The sequence below is a fragment of the Clinocottus analis genome, unplaced genomic scaffold, assembly GCF_023055335.1.
Source record: "Clinocottus analis isolate CAN_PGR_092001 unplaced genomic scaffold, fCliAna1.0.p SCAF_21, whole genome shotgun sequence".
Lineage (NCBI taxonomy): Eukaryota > Metazoa > Chordata > Actinopteri > Perciformes > Cottidae > Clinocottus > Clinocottus analis.
The window spans coordinates 5,346,805-5,363,473 of record NW_027175943.1 but is presented as its reverse complement, the minus strand read 5'-3'; the positions used below and the strand labels follow the sequence as shown (position 1 = coordinate 5,363,473).

Here is a 16,669-nt window from a genome sequence, read left to right as displayed (position 1 = left end):
TGGACATGAATAGGATTATTTTGTTTTTTTGTAAGTTTACTATATATATATGAAGAAAAATCTTATTCATATTGTGAAATTTGTATGCTTAACCAGCCCTGACTACAACATAGCCTTAATGGACTTATACTCCTTTATTATTCCCATATTTTATCTTGCCTGTGAAAACCACATCTTATAGTATCGTAGTCTATCAGGTTTGTGACACATTTTTCCGAGAATTAAATGGAATTTTAAAAGATTAGTTTCATTTCGATTAAAAAGAATTTCCTCAACCCATAAACGACCGCTTAACCCTGCATTATATGTATATATATATATATATTTATAAATGGTCCAAATCATAAATACAGTTTTCATTAGCCACTATCCTCGAATTCACAGGAAGTGCAAGTCAAACATCGCGATGGCGACACTGTCACCAGTACATCAAATGGAGGAAACCATTTCCCTGCTCATCCACGGTTTGTGCGTGTCTGTCTGTGTGTGTGTTTGTGTGTCCTCATTCTAGATTTCCCGAGACTCGAGCAGTGGTCGGAGAGCGCCTCCCTGTCCGACGTTTCCATCTTCATGGATGGCTTCCTCTACATCTCCACTGGGCCGACCAAGACGACGCTGGATCGTCGCGGCAGAGACGGTGAGCGTGGATTCGTTTTTTTTTGTTTGTTTTTTTAATCTTATTTTTCGCGAGGCCGATCAACCCGTCAATCCATTTGCGAGCAATTTAAACTGCGTGTTTGTCAGAGATCCGCTGCAGTTAAGCGCCGAGCGATCAATCAGTGTCAGTCCGTCACTTGTCAAACCGCCAATCGTTTAATCCTTACACCAAGCGGTGCAGTCAAAACGATCAATGAATCCGTCTTTCAAATGCGTCGTGCGGCGGCCCGCCGGGAGTACGCGTCGGATGGAAAGATCTTCTCAGACGACCCCGGCTGCGAATGCTCTAACGTAAAGAGCTGAGGGGTAAATGAAGGCCCGGGTCTTACAAAAATTAAGACAAAAATAAATTAAGGAGTTTAGTTCAAGTCCTCTCGAAATCCACCTGAGAGATGCTACCCCGCCCTCCCCCTCCAAAGCTCCTTGTTCCGTCTTCCAAAGCAGTTTAAAACTTTTAATCAGGCTCCATTTCACACTCAAACTCCTCAGCTGCTGCTGCTGCTGCTGCTGCTGCTGCTGCTGCTGCTGCACCTCCTGCTCCGCAGTGGTCCCACTTCTCCAAACAGCTGGAGCGTTTCCCGGGCCCGTGGGTAATTAGGAGAAGGAAGCCGGCTCTGGATGCTGCCCCTCGGGGGAAAAAAAAAGGGGGTTGTGGGGATGGAGGATGAGGGGGATGGAGGAGAAACGGGTGAAGAAAAGGTTTTCCGGGTGGGACTGACAGCTTGGAGCTACCTAGCACTTGGATGAGCTGAATCTCCTACATCTTGGGCGAGACATCCATCTCCATTTCCGTCAACCTACACACACACACACACACGCTCTCTCTCTCCGCTCTCATTGGTGGTTGTACATGCTGGCTAATGAACAGGGCTGAGGTCTGGGAAATTGCCCCTTAGAGGAGATGGGGGAGGGAGGGGATTTCTCACCAGTGTCTATTGAAATTCTCATTATATGTAGAGGTGGAATTCATTTCCATTTAATGTATCGCAATTTGGGTCCTAATTCCATAATGGTCGGCCATCATTTATGTTGGTTATGACAATCTTTCACTTGCCGAAGAAATTGCCGAAACCTGGGAAACATGGCACGTCTGATTGGTCGGATGATTAGAGGGGTTTCAAATGAGCCCGTTTGCCATATTATCTTGACCACTAAAAATAGTCTCGCATTATATTTGCTCAAACTGGGACTATATGCTGACGGTAGTGCATAATGGCATCTGTAAAACCCCACCGCGCCGGAGAAAAAAACAACCAATCGGAGCCGTCGAGGCTCTCGAGCCGCTGACAATTACCGCTCGTGAATTTCGATCAAACTGTCAAACTAAGCAGCGCCGATCAAATATGATTCAGGGCGGTGTTACCGCGTTGCCTCTTTCTCGCCTCAAATGTATTATGAAGCATATTTTAGCGTCCTGTTTAGCTGTAAAACAAGAGAGCTTTGGTTTTGGCTGGACTGTTTTCAACATGGCAATTAGTAGGGGTCGGAGAAGGACCAGAAGTCCCACGATACAATATCGTCACGATACTTCAATCCCGATACGATATTATCGCGATACATTGAGTATTGCGATATAATGCGATTCATTAAATGTTTTTTTAACCGCAAATTGTCCCCAAAGGAAAACTGTCCACAACAAATACATTGATTTTATTATTCTAGGACCAAAAGGTTTAGAGTTGATAAATAAAAGATCGATACTTGGCTTCCGTGTATCGATACAATATCGGCACGCAAAATATCGCGGTACTATGCCGTATCGATTTCTTTCCCCCACCCCTATCAATTAGCTCATCATTTTTCGAATGAAGTATTTATCCTTCCTGTGTAAGAACAGGAAAAGAACACCATTCGCTGTATTCATGAAAAACCCAGTGGTTGCGATCCATCTCGCATGTTGTAGACGTCCATTTTAGTCTCTGCTGCGCATTTTGTACCACTTGAAGACGCCGCATGGGCCCAAAGTTTTACCGTCCCGATAAGTGCCTGTAATATTTCGTCCGATAAACACCCCTGTTATGTCATCTATTATGAAGAGCCGTACAAGTTTGGCTTTTGTGCTTTAATGGGGCTTTAACTGCAGCTGCAGCTGTTGAAAAATTCAGTTGGAGCTGGGTTTAAAACTCAACGCGTTTTTAGCTTTCTTCAATCTCGAGGGAGCGCTGTCAGGACTTTGTGACCGTGGAGGGATGAGGTATTTTTGAGCGTACTGCAGGATGCCTTTCGCTCCCCAGCTAATGGCACGATGGTCTATAGATACACCCATGTTCTTAATAATTCATACTTTGCAGTCGAGGTGGGGAGGGGGGCTTAATAAAAGCACTCTACTCACAGCATCTTAAACTTTTTTTTTTTTTTTGTCTAGAGACAACTCCAGCGCAGGCTTTCATGCCTCCGCCGACGGGAGCTAAATTGAGAGTGCGACGTGAATTAATTTGGCAAGCAATTTTGGTAATGGCCTTGACAGAGGTACGCGAGGGGGATCATCGTGCCAGTCCACCATAATGAAATAAAATACTGTGCTACTTAGCGTTTGGCAAAACACCGTGTTCGGCCTCCGTGCTGCTGGGAATATAGATTAGGATTAGAAAATAAACAATATTCCCTCTTGTTGTATTTGTGCGGAAACCTAGGTTGAACTGGTTTATCCTCCACTTTATTAGCCGAGCGGTTAAGCTGCGCTCACACATTAAGGTTCACGCAGTTGGTGCTGGCGTGAATGAAGTCTCCGGCGTGAAAGCGAGTGTGTACATGCCTTGTGTGTGTGTGTGTGTGTGCCCTGGGGGGCAAGAGGAGACGCGAGGCAGTTACGATCTGAAATTGTGAGTGGCAGCAGGGAAAGGCCGCCCCTTAATTTCTGATTAGTTTTGTCTTCTCCTCATCAGCCGCACTCTGCTTTTTGCCTGTAACAGTAACTCAAGACTGCCAGAGAGAGGAGAGGGATTAGGAGTAGGTGGTGTGAAAAAGTAGAATTATGTCAACAGTTTTATTGAGCGCACACATCCCAACGCATGTGAACATTTAATTACTTACAAAGCTGCAGTCAAGTTTTCGGGATGATAAACCAAATATTATTTATGGTTTCTGCTAAAAAAAAAAAAGAAAAAGAAATTGCTGTCAAAGGATGTTTAATGATTGGAATTCATAAGCAGTCACATTTATGTGATGCTATTTTTGTATTTCATGAGGAGTACACGAAAGCTGTTTAAACAATTAGTCTTCATCTAATATGCTTTTTGGAGTGCTCATATTACTGTGCCTCTGCTTGGCTGAATGAGCCAGTAGTGCAGTTTTTTTTTTTTTTCGGCCAGAAATACATGGCAGATAGTGTTTTTTTCTTCTTTATCTTATGCCATATCTGTCCATTCCTCCCTGTAATGAAGTGGGCTGTAATTCTGGCACAGGCGGATCGTTCAGATCCCTTCAGTTTCTCGATTTCCATTTCCAGCTCCCCTGACAAGCTGTCCAGCAGATGTCTTCATCACAGATATTTTAGTCCGATGGCGAGATAGGCAGAAGATTGGCGGAAGGGGGAGAGGTGGGAGAGCGAGCGAGCGAGCGAGGGATGAGGGTGATTCAGCGGAAGGGGAGGCGGGGGAGGGGAAAAGAGGCCTGCTTTTTCGATGCATACTGAAATGGGTGTCTGTGCAATGTCGATAAAAAAGTTTAGGAGGGGACATTGGGCAAATCTGGAGCAGTGCAGTTGGAGACACAATCAGAGTCTTAACTTTTTGAGTAAATATGTCCTTCTGTAACTCGGGCCATTCCGCCAGCGGACAATACGACTATTAAATTGCCACATTGATGCCTTGATGAGTTTAATCAACCTGTTCATCTTGCGTACTTGGAGCATTTAGCGAATTTGACCAATTACGTCAGTGAGAGACCGAGACAAAAGCAAAGAAAGGGATTCCACGTTTGCTATGCAGGGAGCACTGTTGGCGTACAAGCTAATTGGGCCCAATTTAGCTGGTGCCGGCGCAGACCACGGTTGGCTTCCGCTCGCGTTGTCTCTGGCGGCTTGTGGCGGACTCCCGCGGAGAGCGGCTGGGCCGCGGCGCCATTGCCGCGTGCGGGGGAACAGCTGGCAATGGACGCAGCTGCTTGATTGTAAATCAAGCACTATTGTTCCCCTCCCATTTGCACGTCTGCTCGCGGAGAAGCTCGTGGTATCCCACCCGCTAAGGAAATTCTGCACCGCAAACAAAGAAGGAAGAAGGATGCGTGCGATTCGGCTTTTTTTTTTTTTTTTTGATACAGCCGGTTTCCTGGTGGAATATCTTGAAGGGATCTAAAGGCTTTCAATGCTGCGTGAGGAAGTAAATTCTGCAACAAAATCCCCAAATAGATGAATAATAGTTGCATTCAAATGGAGTGAAACTCACTGCAGCTCTTCCACATTTACACTGAAGTCATTATTGTACTGAAATGACTACACGCTTTCTATCTGTGGGCATATTTGGTTTGAGATATTCTTTCACTTTCAGGCCTTTTTCCTGTCATCATCGCCTCTTCTGTCCTCCCATCAGTCTCCCAAATCCTTCACAGTCGTTCACCATTCAAACCCAAAAGAGATAACTGTATCTGAAATTACATTTGTGGAACATATGTAGTCTCTCAGCACCTTTTGGCCCCCTCTAATCCCTCTCCTTCTGTCTCCTCAGCCTTATGTGGGCATCTGTTCTTTTGAGGTGTGCCGGCCAATATTAAGACAACTCCTCAGAAACCGGTTGGTCGAGCGGTGAGCCCGGGGACCCGGGAGCAATTTGCTTCCCTGGATCCACAATGGGATATTGTTCTTGTCTTTTCTCCGCGGAGTTGAGAGGAAATTAAGAAAAATTCGGGAGAGTTCCGACATCTCAAGGAGACGGGGTCCAAATGCCACGTGTGCCAACGTAAAAAAAGAAATCTATTAATAGCTCGGATGTTTTAGGACAATCGAGGCAAAGCAATGTTTTTTTTATAAATCCTTTCATTTCAATGTTTTCTCTTTCCAGCTAAAGGTATAACAATATCCAGTAATATACAAGAGAAATGAACAAGAAACATCATTTTATTGAACAGAAAAATGTTTTGTGATGGTATTCATCTTGGGTGCCCTAACATTTCTACCTCATAAACCCACGTCTGCCCAAGATTTCATAGTAAAACATTCGGTAGAGATTAATACATCTTACTCAAAAACAAGAAATACGAAGCGCTTGGTGGTGGGCGGATCACACAAGTCATTCGGGTTCCTCTTCCGAGGACCATCTCAGTCCAGTCATCTGTACCAAATTGTCTCGCAATCCATCTGATGTAAAATAGAAACACAAAACAGGAAGCACTTTGCGCCCAACAGGTAATATTCTTTTGTTCTCAATCTCGCATCATCATGGGAAGAAAAGGTGCCACGATGCCTCGATAATCAATGGCATTACTGTTCTCCAGCAATTCAAAGAGAGCAATTGACTTAATTTGGGAAATTACGTGTGCTTCTTAAGAATGTCATTGTCTGCGGTTTTCAGGCGGTACGACTGAATCCACTCGGGCAATATTTCACAAAATAAATACTTAACTATCCCGCGGTGGGAAGTGATGGACGTGACATTTCCTGGCGAACCATTTGCAACCGAAGTCACCAAGACAACGGTCCGTCCTGTCAGATAGATTGGATTGGTAATGACTTTAAATACCAGAGTGTGTCTCTCCCTCTCCACCACACACACACACACACACACACACACACACACACACACACACACACACACACACACACACACACACGCGTGCACCACCGCTACCTGCACAGACGGTTTCAGATAAAGATTATGATTCTTCGGCTGCTGGAATATTTTTTTTTTCCTTTCTCAGCAAAGTGGGGTCAGAAGAAAAGTCTTCTTTTTTTTTTAATGCCACAGTAAGCAACAAGATGTTTGTCTCTTTGCAGTTTGAAAGCCGTTGGAGACGAAAAAGACAAAGAAAAAGTCAAAAAAGAGCCATACAGCGAGGCAGCGCAAGGGTGAATAGAGCGAAACTGACATCCTCGTTTCCTATGCTTATCACATCCTTTTTCTTTTAACAGACAGTTGTAGACACTTCCTTTTTTACTATATCTGTTCCTTCAGAAACATCACACAAAGTTGGCAGAGGATTGTGCAATTAGCATATTCATGAGGCAAATACAGTGGGAACTTTGGAGTCACAAGCGACAGGGGGTGCGAGGAAGAGGAGGAGGAGGAGGAGGAGAGGGAGGGAGGGGCTGTTTGTGTGTGTGTGTGTGTGTTTGTTGCAGAACACAAAAGCAGATGGCGCGGTGACTTTGTGAAATCCAAAATTAGGTATATTTTCATGAACTTCATGCTCATTGGCTATGTAAATCGCGGAACAGACAGTCACGGAAGACAACGCGTTCACCCGCTTCTCCCCGTCGACATCATCGCGCTCGCTAATAGAAATCAGCCCCTAAACTGCGGTCCCTCGGGTTCATACCGGCGACGACGTCATCGCCGCTCGCCAGTCGAGCGCGAAGGCGTCTCCGGTGGTCTTTGACACCAGATGACGGTTCAGCGTTCTGAGCTCCGTCTCTAATAAAAGCTCTCTTAAGGGGCCTGAGGATTTGGTTGCCTATTATTCCAGGAAATGCAACATCCTTTCCTCTTTTTTTTCCTGCATCTAATACTTGACTTCTTTCTTCGCAGGACTTTGATGAAGGCAAATAAGTAGTCCATGAATATGAGGTGCATTAACAGTCCTCCTCCTCCTCCTCCTCCTCCTCGGCATCGCGGAGGTTCGTTTCGGGTGTCATGGCGGAAACACTCGCTGTCTTCTTGCGTCTTCACAGTATAATTAGTTTGTACGCCCCGCGGCGTTTCGAGGAGCGTCGAGCATAAACGCCGATGTGCGTCGTCTGTGGAGGCTCGCGTAAATATAAACAAAGCTTTTAGTCAGACTGTGTGTGTGTGTGTGTGTGTGTGTGTGGGCACACACACACACACACACTGTCTTGGTTGTCCTCAAATGGACAGAATGGACCGTCCCCAGTCAGATCTTTGCACTCCTCTCTCCATGCCAAAACCTCTTTTGCTGCATTATTGATGTTCTTTTTTCTCTCTCTCTCTCGGATGTTGACTCTGAAGGGATGTTTTTTGCTTGAAACGTTGGCCTTCAGGTGCTGCGATCTTTTTTTTTTTTTTTCTTTTTTTTTTTTTACGTCTGCTTGGTTTGGTGATGGATCAACACAACTTGGTTTTTGAAAGTTAACTGCTCTCATAAACACAAGCCGAGGCTTCTGACACCGCCACATCTCCACCCATCCATCCATGTGTGGAGGCCCGAATGCAGAGTGTCTTATCTCTCTGGACTTATAAACGGTTTCTCGCTAGTGCTGTCTTAGCCTGTAGAGTCATTAGCGCTGTTAAATGGGGTTGGAGTGGTGCTGATTGTTCACAAACCAATCACTAGCATTGCAGGCGATAATCCATTTATTTTTCTGACTCGACAAACAATAGACAATTTGTTAAATGTTATCGGTATGCAAATGCGCGGCTCTCCAGTAGTAACCCAATAGAGGACGGAAGTATTGGCGAATTCTGGGTACATAAAGAAAGAAGTTATACAATTTCTGAAGTTTGCATCAGATCAGTGACCCAGATATTGCATAAATTTGAAGGAAACTTCTAATATCTGGACAGGCACTGAAGCTTAACTCATGGTGAGGGACTATGTAAAAATGAATAAGGATAATAAAGTATTCTCTTAAAAGTATTTTTGCTGCCGAAGCCTTACTGGGTCTGTTCTGACCGGTCGTTGGTGGATGAAAGTTGGAGGCTTTGGAAGACGCTTTGGTGTAACTGACACAATCCGTATTTGTCCAACTATATCATACCTCGTAGTTTAGAATTATATCGAACGTGATAATGACTTGATGACAAAAAACAAATTAACTAGAGGTAGACACAGTCCTACTCAACAGGAGCCCTTTTCCCTCTTTCTCTCATCGAGGTTGCCTCATCTTGTCTTCACAGTCCGACTCTTAACCTGTGATTATTTAATTCGGGGATTTGTGTAGTTGCAGCATTACAAACTACAACACGTGGCGACGTTTCCAGGAAGAAGTAAAAAGGCAGTGACGCTGTTTGGATCCCGGGAAAGTGATGTCCAGAAACACGCCTGCAATTACCGCCTATCGCCACAGGGGTCGCCAAAGAGAATATCTCAATGGTTAAGAATACGAGATGTATAATGGATACGGACATCGAGGACACACAAATGTATGCGGGGAGACCAGATTCCCTGCACTTACTGTTGTCACATGACTGTCAAACAACCTAAAACAATGTATGTTTTGAATTAAAAGTTCTAAATGTGTGCGTGTTGTAATTGTCAACGTTTGTTTACTGCAGTAGATTAGCGGAAAAGAGCATTACAAACACAACATGTTCAAACACTTGCGTGTATCTCTCTGTATATGTTAGTGCTCATATGTCTTTGTGTGTGTTTCAGACATGGCGCGTCGTTGGTGTACGCTAGAGGGCGGCTTCCTGAGCTACTATGAGAACGAGCGCAGCCCGTCGGCCATCAGCAGGGTGGACGTCTCCGAGGTGGTCAGCCTGGCTGTCAGCAACACGGAGACCATGACCGGGGCTGGGTATGAGCACACAGACACACACACACACGCACTAACAGACACACACACACTGTGTAGGATCTCTGCTGGCGAGGTAAAAACCTTCCCACTAACCTAAATTAACCTTTAAAGCAAGATTAGAGAAACTTTATTGAATTTTGAGCGGGAGTATTCCCTTCGACTAACTTTACATTATTTAATGGTTTCATACATCTTAAATAACTTTGGTTGTTAGTGTTAATATTAATATATATATATATATATATATATATATATATATATATATATATATATATATAATTTAATATTGATGTAAATTCTGTGCAGTAAGTGATAATTTACACGAGGAAAGCCCTATAGCTCTATAGGGCTTTTCTTCCCACTTAAAAATTAGCTTTCACACACACACACACACACACACACACACACACACACACACACACACTATGCAGTCAAACCCATTTGAAATTCCATTAAATCGTAATTCATACTTGATTCATATTTTTATCCATATATATTCAAATACAATCACATATCAACATAAACACATCTACACACTTTCTTCTCGTTGTCATATGTCTGCTTAGCATAATGTAAACTTGGGTATTACTCAATTCAAGAGACCCTATCACGGCTTTACGAGCGCTATATTTCCTGTTTACTCTGGCGGAGACGCCGGCGAGCGTCGCGGCTTTAACGGCCGCGCCGCGTATCGCCGCTCGGCTTATGATTCACTTAAAAAGTTTCTCCGACAACAAACTTTTCTTTATGTCTTCTGGAAGTGTTATAAACGCGCGAAGAAGGAACAGATGTCTTGATCCTTTTTCTTCACACCCTCTCTCTGCTCCCATTGGGTTACACTGTATAAGTGTGTGTGTGTGTGTCTGTGTGTGTGCGTGCGTGCGCTTCAGTTCCCCTGCGAGGAGTCTGATAATGGCTTATGATTGAAGCATAAGCCAGGTCCTTAATGACAGCAGCAGATGTTATGAAGAGGAAACAATGCTTTTATTTGTGCATTTTATTTCTACAGCCATTAGAAACGCAGCTGCCCAGCTACAACTACGACCTTGCTAATAAGCTGGACACACACACACACACACACACACACACACACGCAGTCATGACAGGTTACAATGATACTATATCGTGTGCACAGACGCTCCAAAGCGACGGCGACACGCGCCGTTTTTTCTCTCGCTCTCTCCGCACACGTCCCGGTTACAGGTCACGGCGTCGCCCCCAGAGAGGCGATTATTCCTCCGCCGCTGGCGCTCGTAACGGCTGTGCGTTTCGCTAGATTAAACTCTGCCTCACTCCCTCTCACTCTTTTTTTTTTTTTCTCTTTTCTTTTCCCTGCAACTTCCAGCGTTCCCAGCATGCCTGCGCGCGCGGAAGCGAGCGGGGACGCCTCACCTCTTGACTGTCTTGTCTGCTTATGAATATTAACGTATGCAGATGACACACACTCCCACCAGCAGCCTATCGCCGCGCTACAGGAAGCCGTGGGTGTCGCTTCCATTAAGCACAGCACTTTGGGTAATTTCCACCGTGGCAGAGGACACCGAGAATTATGGCTCGGCCCCCGACACATACGTCCGCTAAAGTTGTATGAATATTACAAACCCACTTCTGAGGAATTAATGCAAAGGGAATATGTTAGCTGGTGATAAGTTGAGGTTTTTCTACAGACTTTTTTTTATTTTTTTTACTCATCCTCTTTCCACAATAATATTTTTAAGTTAATTCTGACCTTCAAATTCAAATGAAAATCATGGAAGAAAAGCTTTTTTTCACTGTCTTCTCTCTCACACTAACCCAAAAAAAAAAAAAAAGCTGTGTTTTTTTTTTTTAAAGATTGTTAGAAGGGCTTAGGTGCTAACTTTGCCAGCGAGATGGGTTATATATATATGAGGGCTGGGGAATTAAGAGTTTCTCAGAGCGCAGGAAAGCCTTAAGGGGGAAATAAAATGCTACGGAAGTACGTATACACGCAGCGATGCTTGTTTAAACCTCTGGTGAATCTGATGCGGCAGATTCCTCCACAAGGGGAAAAGTACATGTACACTCTGTCAAACTTCACCAAACCCAAGAAAGTACTTTTTTTTAATTTTTTTTTTTACTATCGCACAATCAAATGAGCACATGAGCCTGTCTACCTCCATTTGCCTTTGCCAATATCAATGCGAGTGAGATTGTATTCGGCATGCGAGATCAATACAGCTCTTATCCGTTATAATTGAACTGAAAGTCTGACTCCAAGACTGCATGTATAAAACACTCCAATATAAAATAAGGCCGATAATAAGGCCTAAAGACTTTTTTACACGGCTGAACAGTAAGTTTTGATTTACTTTGCAATTACTGGTCCTGTTTTTAGGCGCATAACTTACGAGCTGCCTTTTTAGTTCATAAACAACCGTTTGTATTTACGCGGTCGTTGCTTCTCTCGCTGCACAGATGTCCCAATAGCGCGTGGATTGAATTATGTCCCAGTCTTACTACTGTTTGTCCTTCCTATGTCTTCCGCTGTGAGGTGAATGAATTCGTCGCAGGCATGGAATAGGAAACCAGGTGTGATTTTCACATGACGGGGCCTTTGAGTGCAAAATGGAGCCGAGCAAGAGTGCAGCTTTCGTCACAAAATGCGCCTCAAATATACCAGTAAGATTCAATATCACAGCGGGAGAGACATCTGATCACCAACCACTTGCCTGTAAATACAAACATGATCTGTAACCATGTTGTCGTAGTTCAGTCTCCTTTTTGTTAAGCAAAGCACCTACACCGTCATACATGGTAGTACTTCTCCTCGCCCGCTCCCTCCCCTCCGGGACACTCGTAACGCAGCGTTCCTCTCTCATCCCTCTGTCTTCTCCGGTCCTCACGATGCCATTTGCCCGGCGCCGGCGCGTCACCGCCCCCCCCCCCCCCCCCCCCCCCCCAACACTTGCCAGTCCCTTCCCCCGGCTCTCCCTCCGGGACCTCCCGTCGAACAAGCGCCTGCACACCTCCCGGCGAGGATGGGCGGGGGATGTGGGGGGGGGGGGTCACGTGAGGGCACACAAACACCCGTGTCTCGCTTGCTCCCCTGACGCATGTCAGGAGGGAGAGAATGGGCGCTGCCGTGACCCCGCGCGACACGCCACCCTTAAACACCCACCGCTGTAGCGTTTAAGAGCCCCGCCCCCCCCCCCCCCCCCCCACTCCCTCCACCCTCTTCGCTGTAGCGTGCCGAGGGAAACGAGGCCACCGCACTGGCAACGTGTTGAAACCATTAAGATAGTGATACTCTGACCTCTGTACCTTCACAGCGAGAGAGATGGAGAGGCTCGGGGAGAGAGAGAGACAGCGAGAGAGAGGGGTAAAGGCAGAGGCAGAGACAACAAGAGGACCAACAAAGATTAATAGCTGCCTTTTTGCTTCCGACAGCAGTGTGTGTGTGTGTGTGTGTGTGTGAGTGAGTGTGAGTGCATCCATGCTCCTTTTTTTTATTCAAAAAAAAAGATTATATAGTCATTGTGTGTGTGTGTCTAATGCGCACACACATCGTTTTGTTCATAACTGCCTGGCTAACGCACATTGTGCAAAAGCACATTCGTGAGCGATTCAAGGCAAAATGTGAATATCTAAACGACATATTACAGCATGCTCTCAGCACCATATATTACTAAAAACGAGAATATGGTTTCACATAAATAGACTGTAAAATATGACTAATTAAACATTTTACAATATCTCGTCAGCAGCGTGTGGAGATGTATATTGTATATGCGCTGACATTCAGAGATTTGTCTGCTCGTTTCCTGCGTTTGTGAGTTTGTGTGAAGCCACATGTGTAACGGTACGCTGCGTGTCTCTGGCAGGGCTGTGTTTACCGTGGAGTTGTACCTGCAGACAGAGCGAGTCCTGATTGTCGGGGCTGAAACGCAGGAAACGCAGCATGACTGGATCCAGGCGCTAACAAAGGTGAGACACTTTGCATACAACACACACACACACACACACACAGATCCAAACGCACTTATTACCATTTCCTCCTTTTTTAAGTTTGTTTTTCACTTAAGATAAGATAATCCTTTATTAGTCCCTCAGTGGGGAAATTACAGGATTAAAGTAGCACTGCTCACAAGTAATAAGATAAAAGAAGCGAGTCATATAAATAAATAAAGAGTAGAGCGGTAATAAACAGTTTAAAGATTTCCGAAAAAAATTAGCAGTAAAAAAGAGGATATTAGATGTACAGATCGAATAAAAGAAAATATACAGATGGAATAAAATGCACAGATGGAATATAGAAATAAACCAAATTAATAAACAAGAAGTGCGTCGCGTACGCACTTGTTTTCGTTCACGCTGCTGCGTTGCAGCACATGGCACATTGTCCTCAGTGAGCCTCGTGCTGCCTGAGCTTCTTTCAGTGAGACAAGAGGTCTGACTATCTCTCCCCCCCACATGCTGCCAAGATCTTGTAATAGTACCCTTCATAAATATGTCCCCCCCCCCCCCACCTATTCCATTTTTGTAGCTCTCTAATCCCAGGGAACCCAGTCATAGATAGTGGGAGGTATGGCTGCGTTCGTCCATATGTCTCTCCATCTGTACCTTAGGCCTTCCATATTTCAGTTGGAGTCGCACAACAGCGGCCAGACGGAGCCGAGCAGGAGAAAGCGGTGGAGGGAAGGGGGGGGGGGGGCGCAAGGGGGATATACGTGGAAAGTATTTCCACCCGAAAGCGAGCGAAGTTTTAACCTTCAACAGCGAGACGGCGGTTGTGTTTTTGAGGTGACGCTCCACAGTTTCACGCTTCTTGAAAAGTGCAGGTTTCCTAATTCTCAAGCGCGTTCGTTATCTCTCTCTCTCTCTCTCTCTCTCTCTCTCTCTCTCTCTCCCTGTGACTCTCGCAGTGCTTCGTCCCGTCTAAAGTCGAGGGACTGGTGCAGCGGGACGTGGAGCTGATTGGCAGACTGCACTACAAAGAAGGCCATGACCTGTACCACTGGAGGGTGGGCTGGTTTGTGCTGGGATGCTCTGCCCTGCACTTCAGCTCCGGGGAAGAGGAAGGCGAGGAGGAAGTCCTCCAACTCAAACAGCTGCAGGAGCTCAGTAAGCAGACTGTATTTGTCTATCTCTCTCTCTACGTTTTGCGCTCCTTCTTCACCAGGTAACAATTCAGTTACCTGCCTTGAAATTGGAATGTATTGTGTGACACAGCTAATGAAAAAGCTTCTTCCATTTCGGACTCCTGTTCCCTCCGAGCTCAGCACGGTGCGGTTTGGTAAGCGCAAAGGGAAAATAAACACCGGAACAGATTATGTGTCCAAGATACGATTAGTCCGAGGATAATATAGCCCTCATACCTGAAGCTTTTCTCTTCTCGAAGCGAAACGTGAATCCCACATTTGTGTAATTTCTGTAAGATTGTCGGCAACACACGTTACGCGAGCCATCAGAAACTGTAGGTAAAGGGTTCCTACAGGTTTGTCAACTAGCTCTGTCTCACTCTGTGAATGAAGAACGCTACTAGCTTAGCAACACAAAGGCTACAAAATCAATACAAAGCAAAGCTTTGTTCATGTAACGCTTGAATATGCGTAGTACAAACTCCACTTCTAAATTAATATTTAGAAAAACAGATCAACTTTGATCCCATCATCGTGGCAGTTCCATTGAAATCGTTTTATCTGAGCACCAAATGTTAATACAGTGGTTCTCAAATGGGGAGGCGCTCCAGGAGGTACACTAGATTAAAAATATATATATTTAAAATTAGCATCCATTCAAAAAAACCTTTAAAATGTGATGAATATTCAATCAAATATAAGTGTAAGTTCATGAACTGAATTGTATATGTTCTATATTAAATCAGATACTGATGGCATAGCGCTGTGTATTACATATTTTGCAAAAGGTAAACCACTGGTAAAAGGTTGAGAACCCTGGCGTTAATATACAAATGAAAAATACCGCGAACACGATTTAAAAAAATCTGAGAATAAAGTTTGGTGAGCTGTGTCCCAGATTGCCACAGTTCACCTGATAAGCAATAGTTATCAATTCAAAAAAAAAAATGTCGCAGCCCAAAATGAGCATCGCATCAGTAGACGCTTCGTCGTGTGGTCAATTGAGGAGATTTCCGGCTTTGTTCCCCAAAAAAAATTCCCTCTCCCCGTTTTCACGAATATTTACAGTTTGACGGCAGCGTTCCTTTCGCTGTCGATAAACCAATATCGTTCCGTAAAGGATCGTGAGTGCAGGGAAGCTGCCAGTCACCGGGGGGAAGGCTCCAAGCTTCTCGTACACTCCAGCAGATCGATCGATTGCGCCGGTGTGACGTGCGAACAGAAGGAGGGGAGAATCAATGGATCCCTTTTTAATCCATTTCTAGCTCGACGTGGATCAAATCGCGCAAAGTGCCGCCCCGTCCTCCCACCTTGGGCGGGAGAAAGAACTGCAGCAGTGCTCATTTTTAGTCCTGGCTTTCTCAAACCATATTTGTCACAGCCGAGGAGCCGCCGCTGCCAGGGGGCGACTGTGTGTTGTCGGCGGATGGAAGGTTCTGGAGCGTTGAAAGGATCCCTTTAGGAATCGCGGTCTGTGACACGGGATTAACTGTTATTTTCTCCGCAGTGACACCGCCACATGAAAGGTGCCCCTGTGAAGCAGCGAGGCATTTAATAAAAAAACATTTTTCAATTAAAATCACGACATGTTTCCTACATGCGGCTCTGCAAACTGCAAACAGGAGGATTTGCAAGTGTGATGCAGTCTGCTCTTGTTATTTTGACTTCGGGCTGGCAGAGTTACGATCATTTAAAAAAAAAAAAAAAATCGCACTAAAGGGTTTTTTATTCTGCAGGGAAAATCTGAGCTCTAATCTTTAGCTTTTATTCTTTGGATCCTTAATTGTCTTTTTCTGTATTTTCTGTTTGTTTTTAACCCTACGACGAGGACAACGCTTACTGTCTTCAGCTCAGTGCTTCTCAAACTGTGGGGCGCGACCCTCTAGTGGGCCGCGGAGGTATTACAGGTGGGGCGCAGGGGGAGATGCAGATTCTTTAAAAAAAAAAATTTAATTTTTTTTAAGAATCCTCTATTAATCCCACAGTGGGGGAACTATTCTCTGCATTTTACCCATCATGCTTAGTAATGAAGGAGCTTTGTGCTGCTGTGAAGCACTGGGGCTTCAGTGTCTTGCTCAAGGACACTTCAACATGAAACTATGGGGAGAAAACAGGGATCAAACCGGCTTCCTTGGTCATCTTTTTGCCAAATATGAGTTATTTCTTTGCACATATATAACCTCATTTGCATTGTTTCAACAACGCGATTGCACATGTTGCTAATTTTTGTCAGATGGAGCAATCTGGTTTACTTGAAAGGGATTCCCATTCTCTTTAATCTCTG

At 44.8% G+C, this 16,669-nt stretch overlaps 1 protein-coding gene across 1 annotated transcript in view; it reads left to right on the top strand.

Annotated features, from left to right (window-relative positions):
• Positions 1–16,669, top strand: part of arap2 (ArfGAP with RhoGAP domain, ankyrin repeat and PH domain 2) — a 104,041-nt gene that overhangs the window by 61,815 nt on the left and 25,557 nt on the right. The window contains exons 16-19 of the mRNA XM_068588239.1: positions 512–637; positions 9,142–9,286; positions 13,129–13,231; positions 14,170–14,368. Of these exons, the coding sequence (XP_068444340.1) occupies positions 512–637; positions 9,142–9,286; positions 13,129–13,231; positions 14,170–14,368 (573 nt within the window). The remainder of the gene's footprint in view (positions 1–511; positions 638–9,141; positions 9,287–13,128; positions 13,232–14,169; positions 14,369–16,669) is intronic.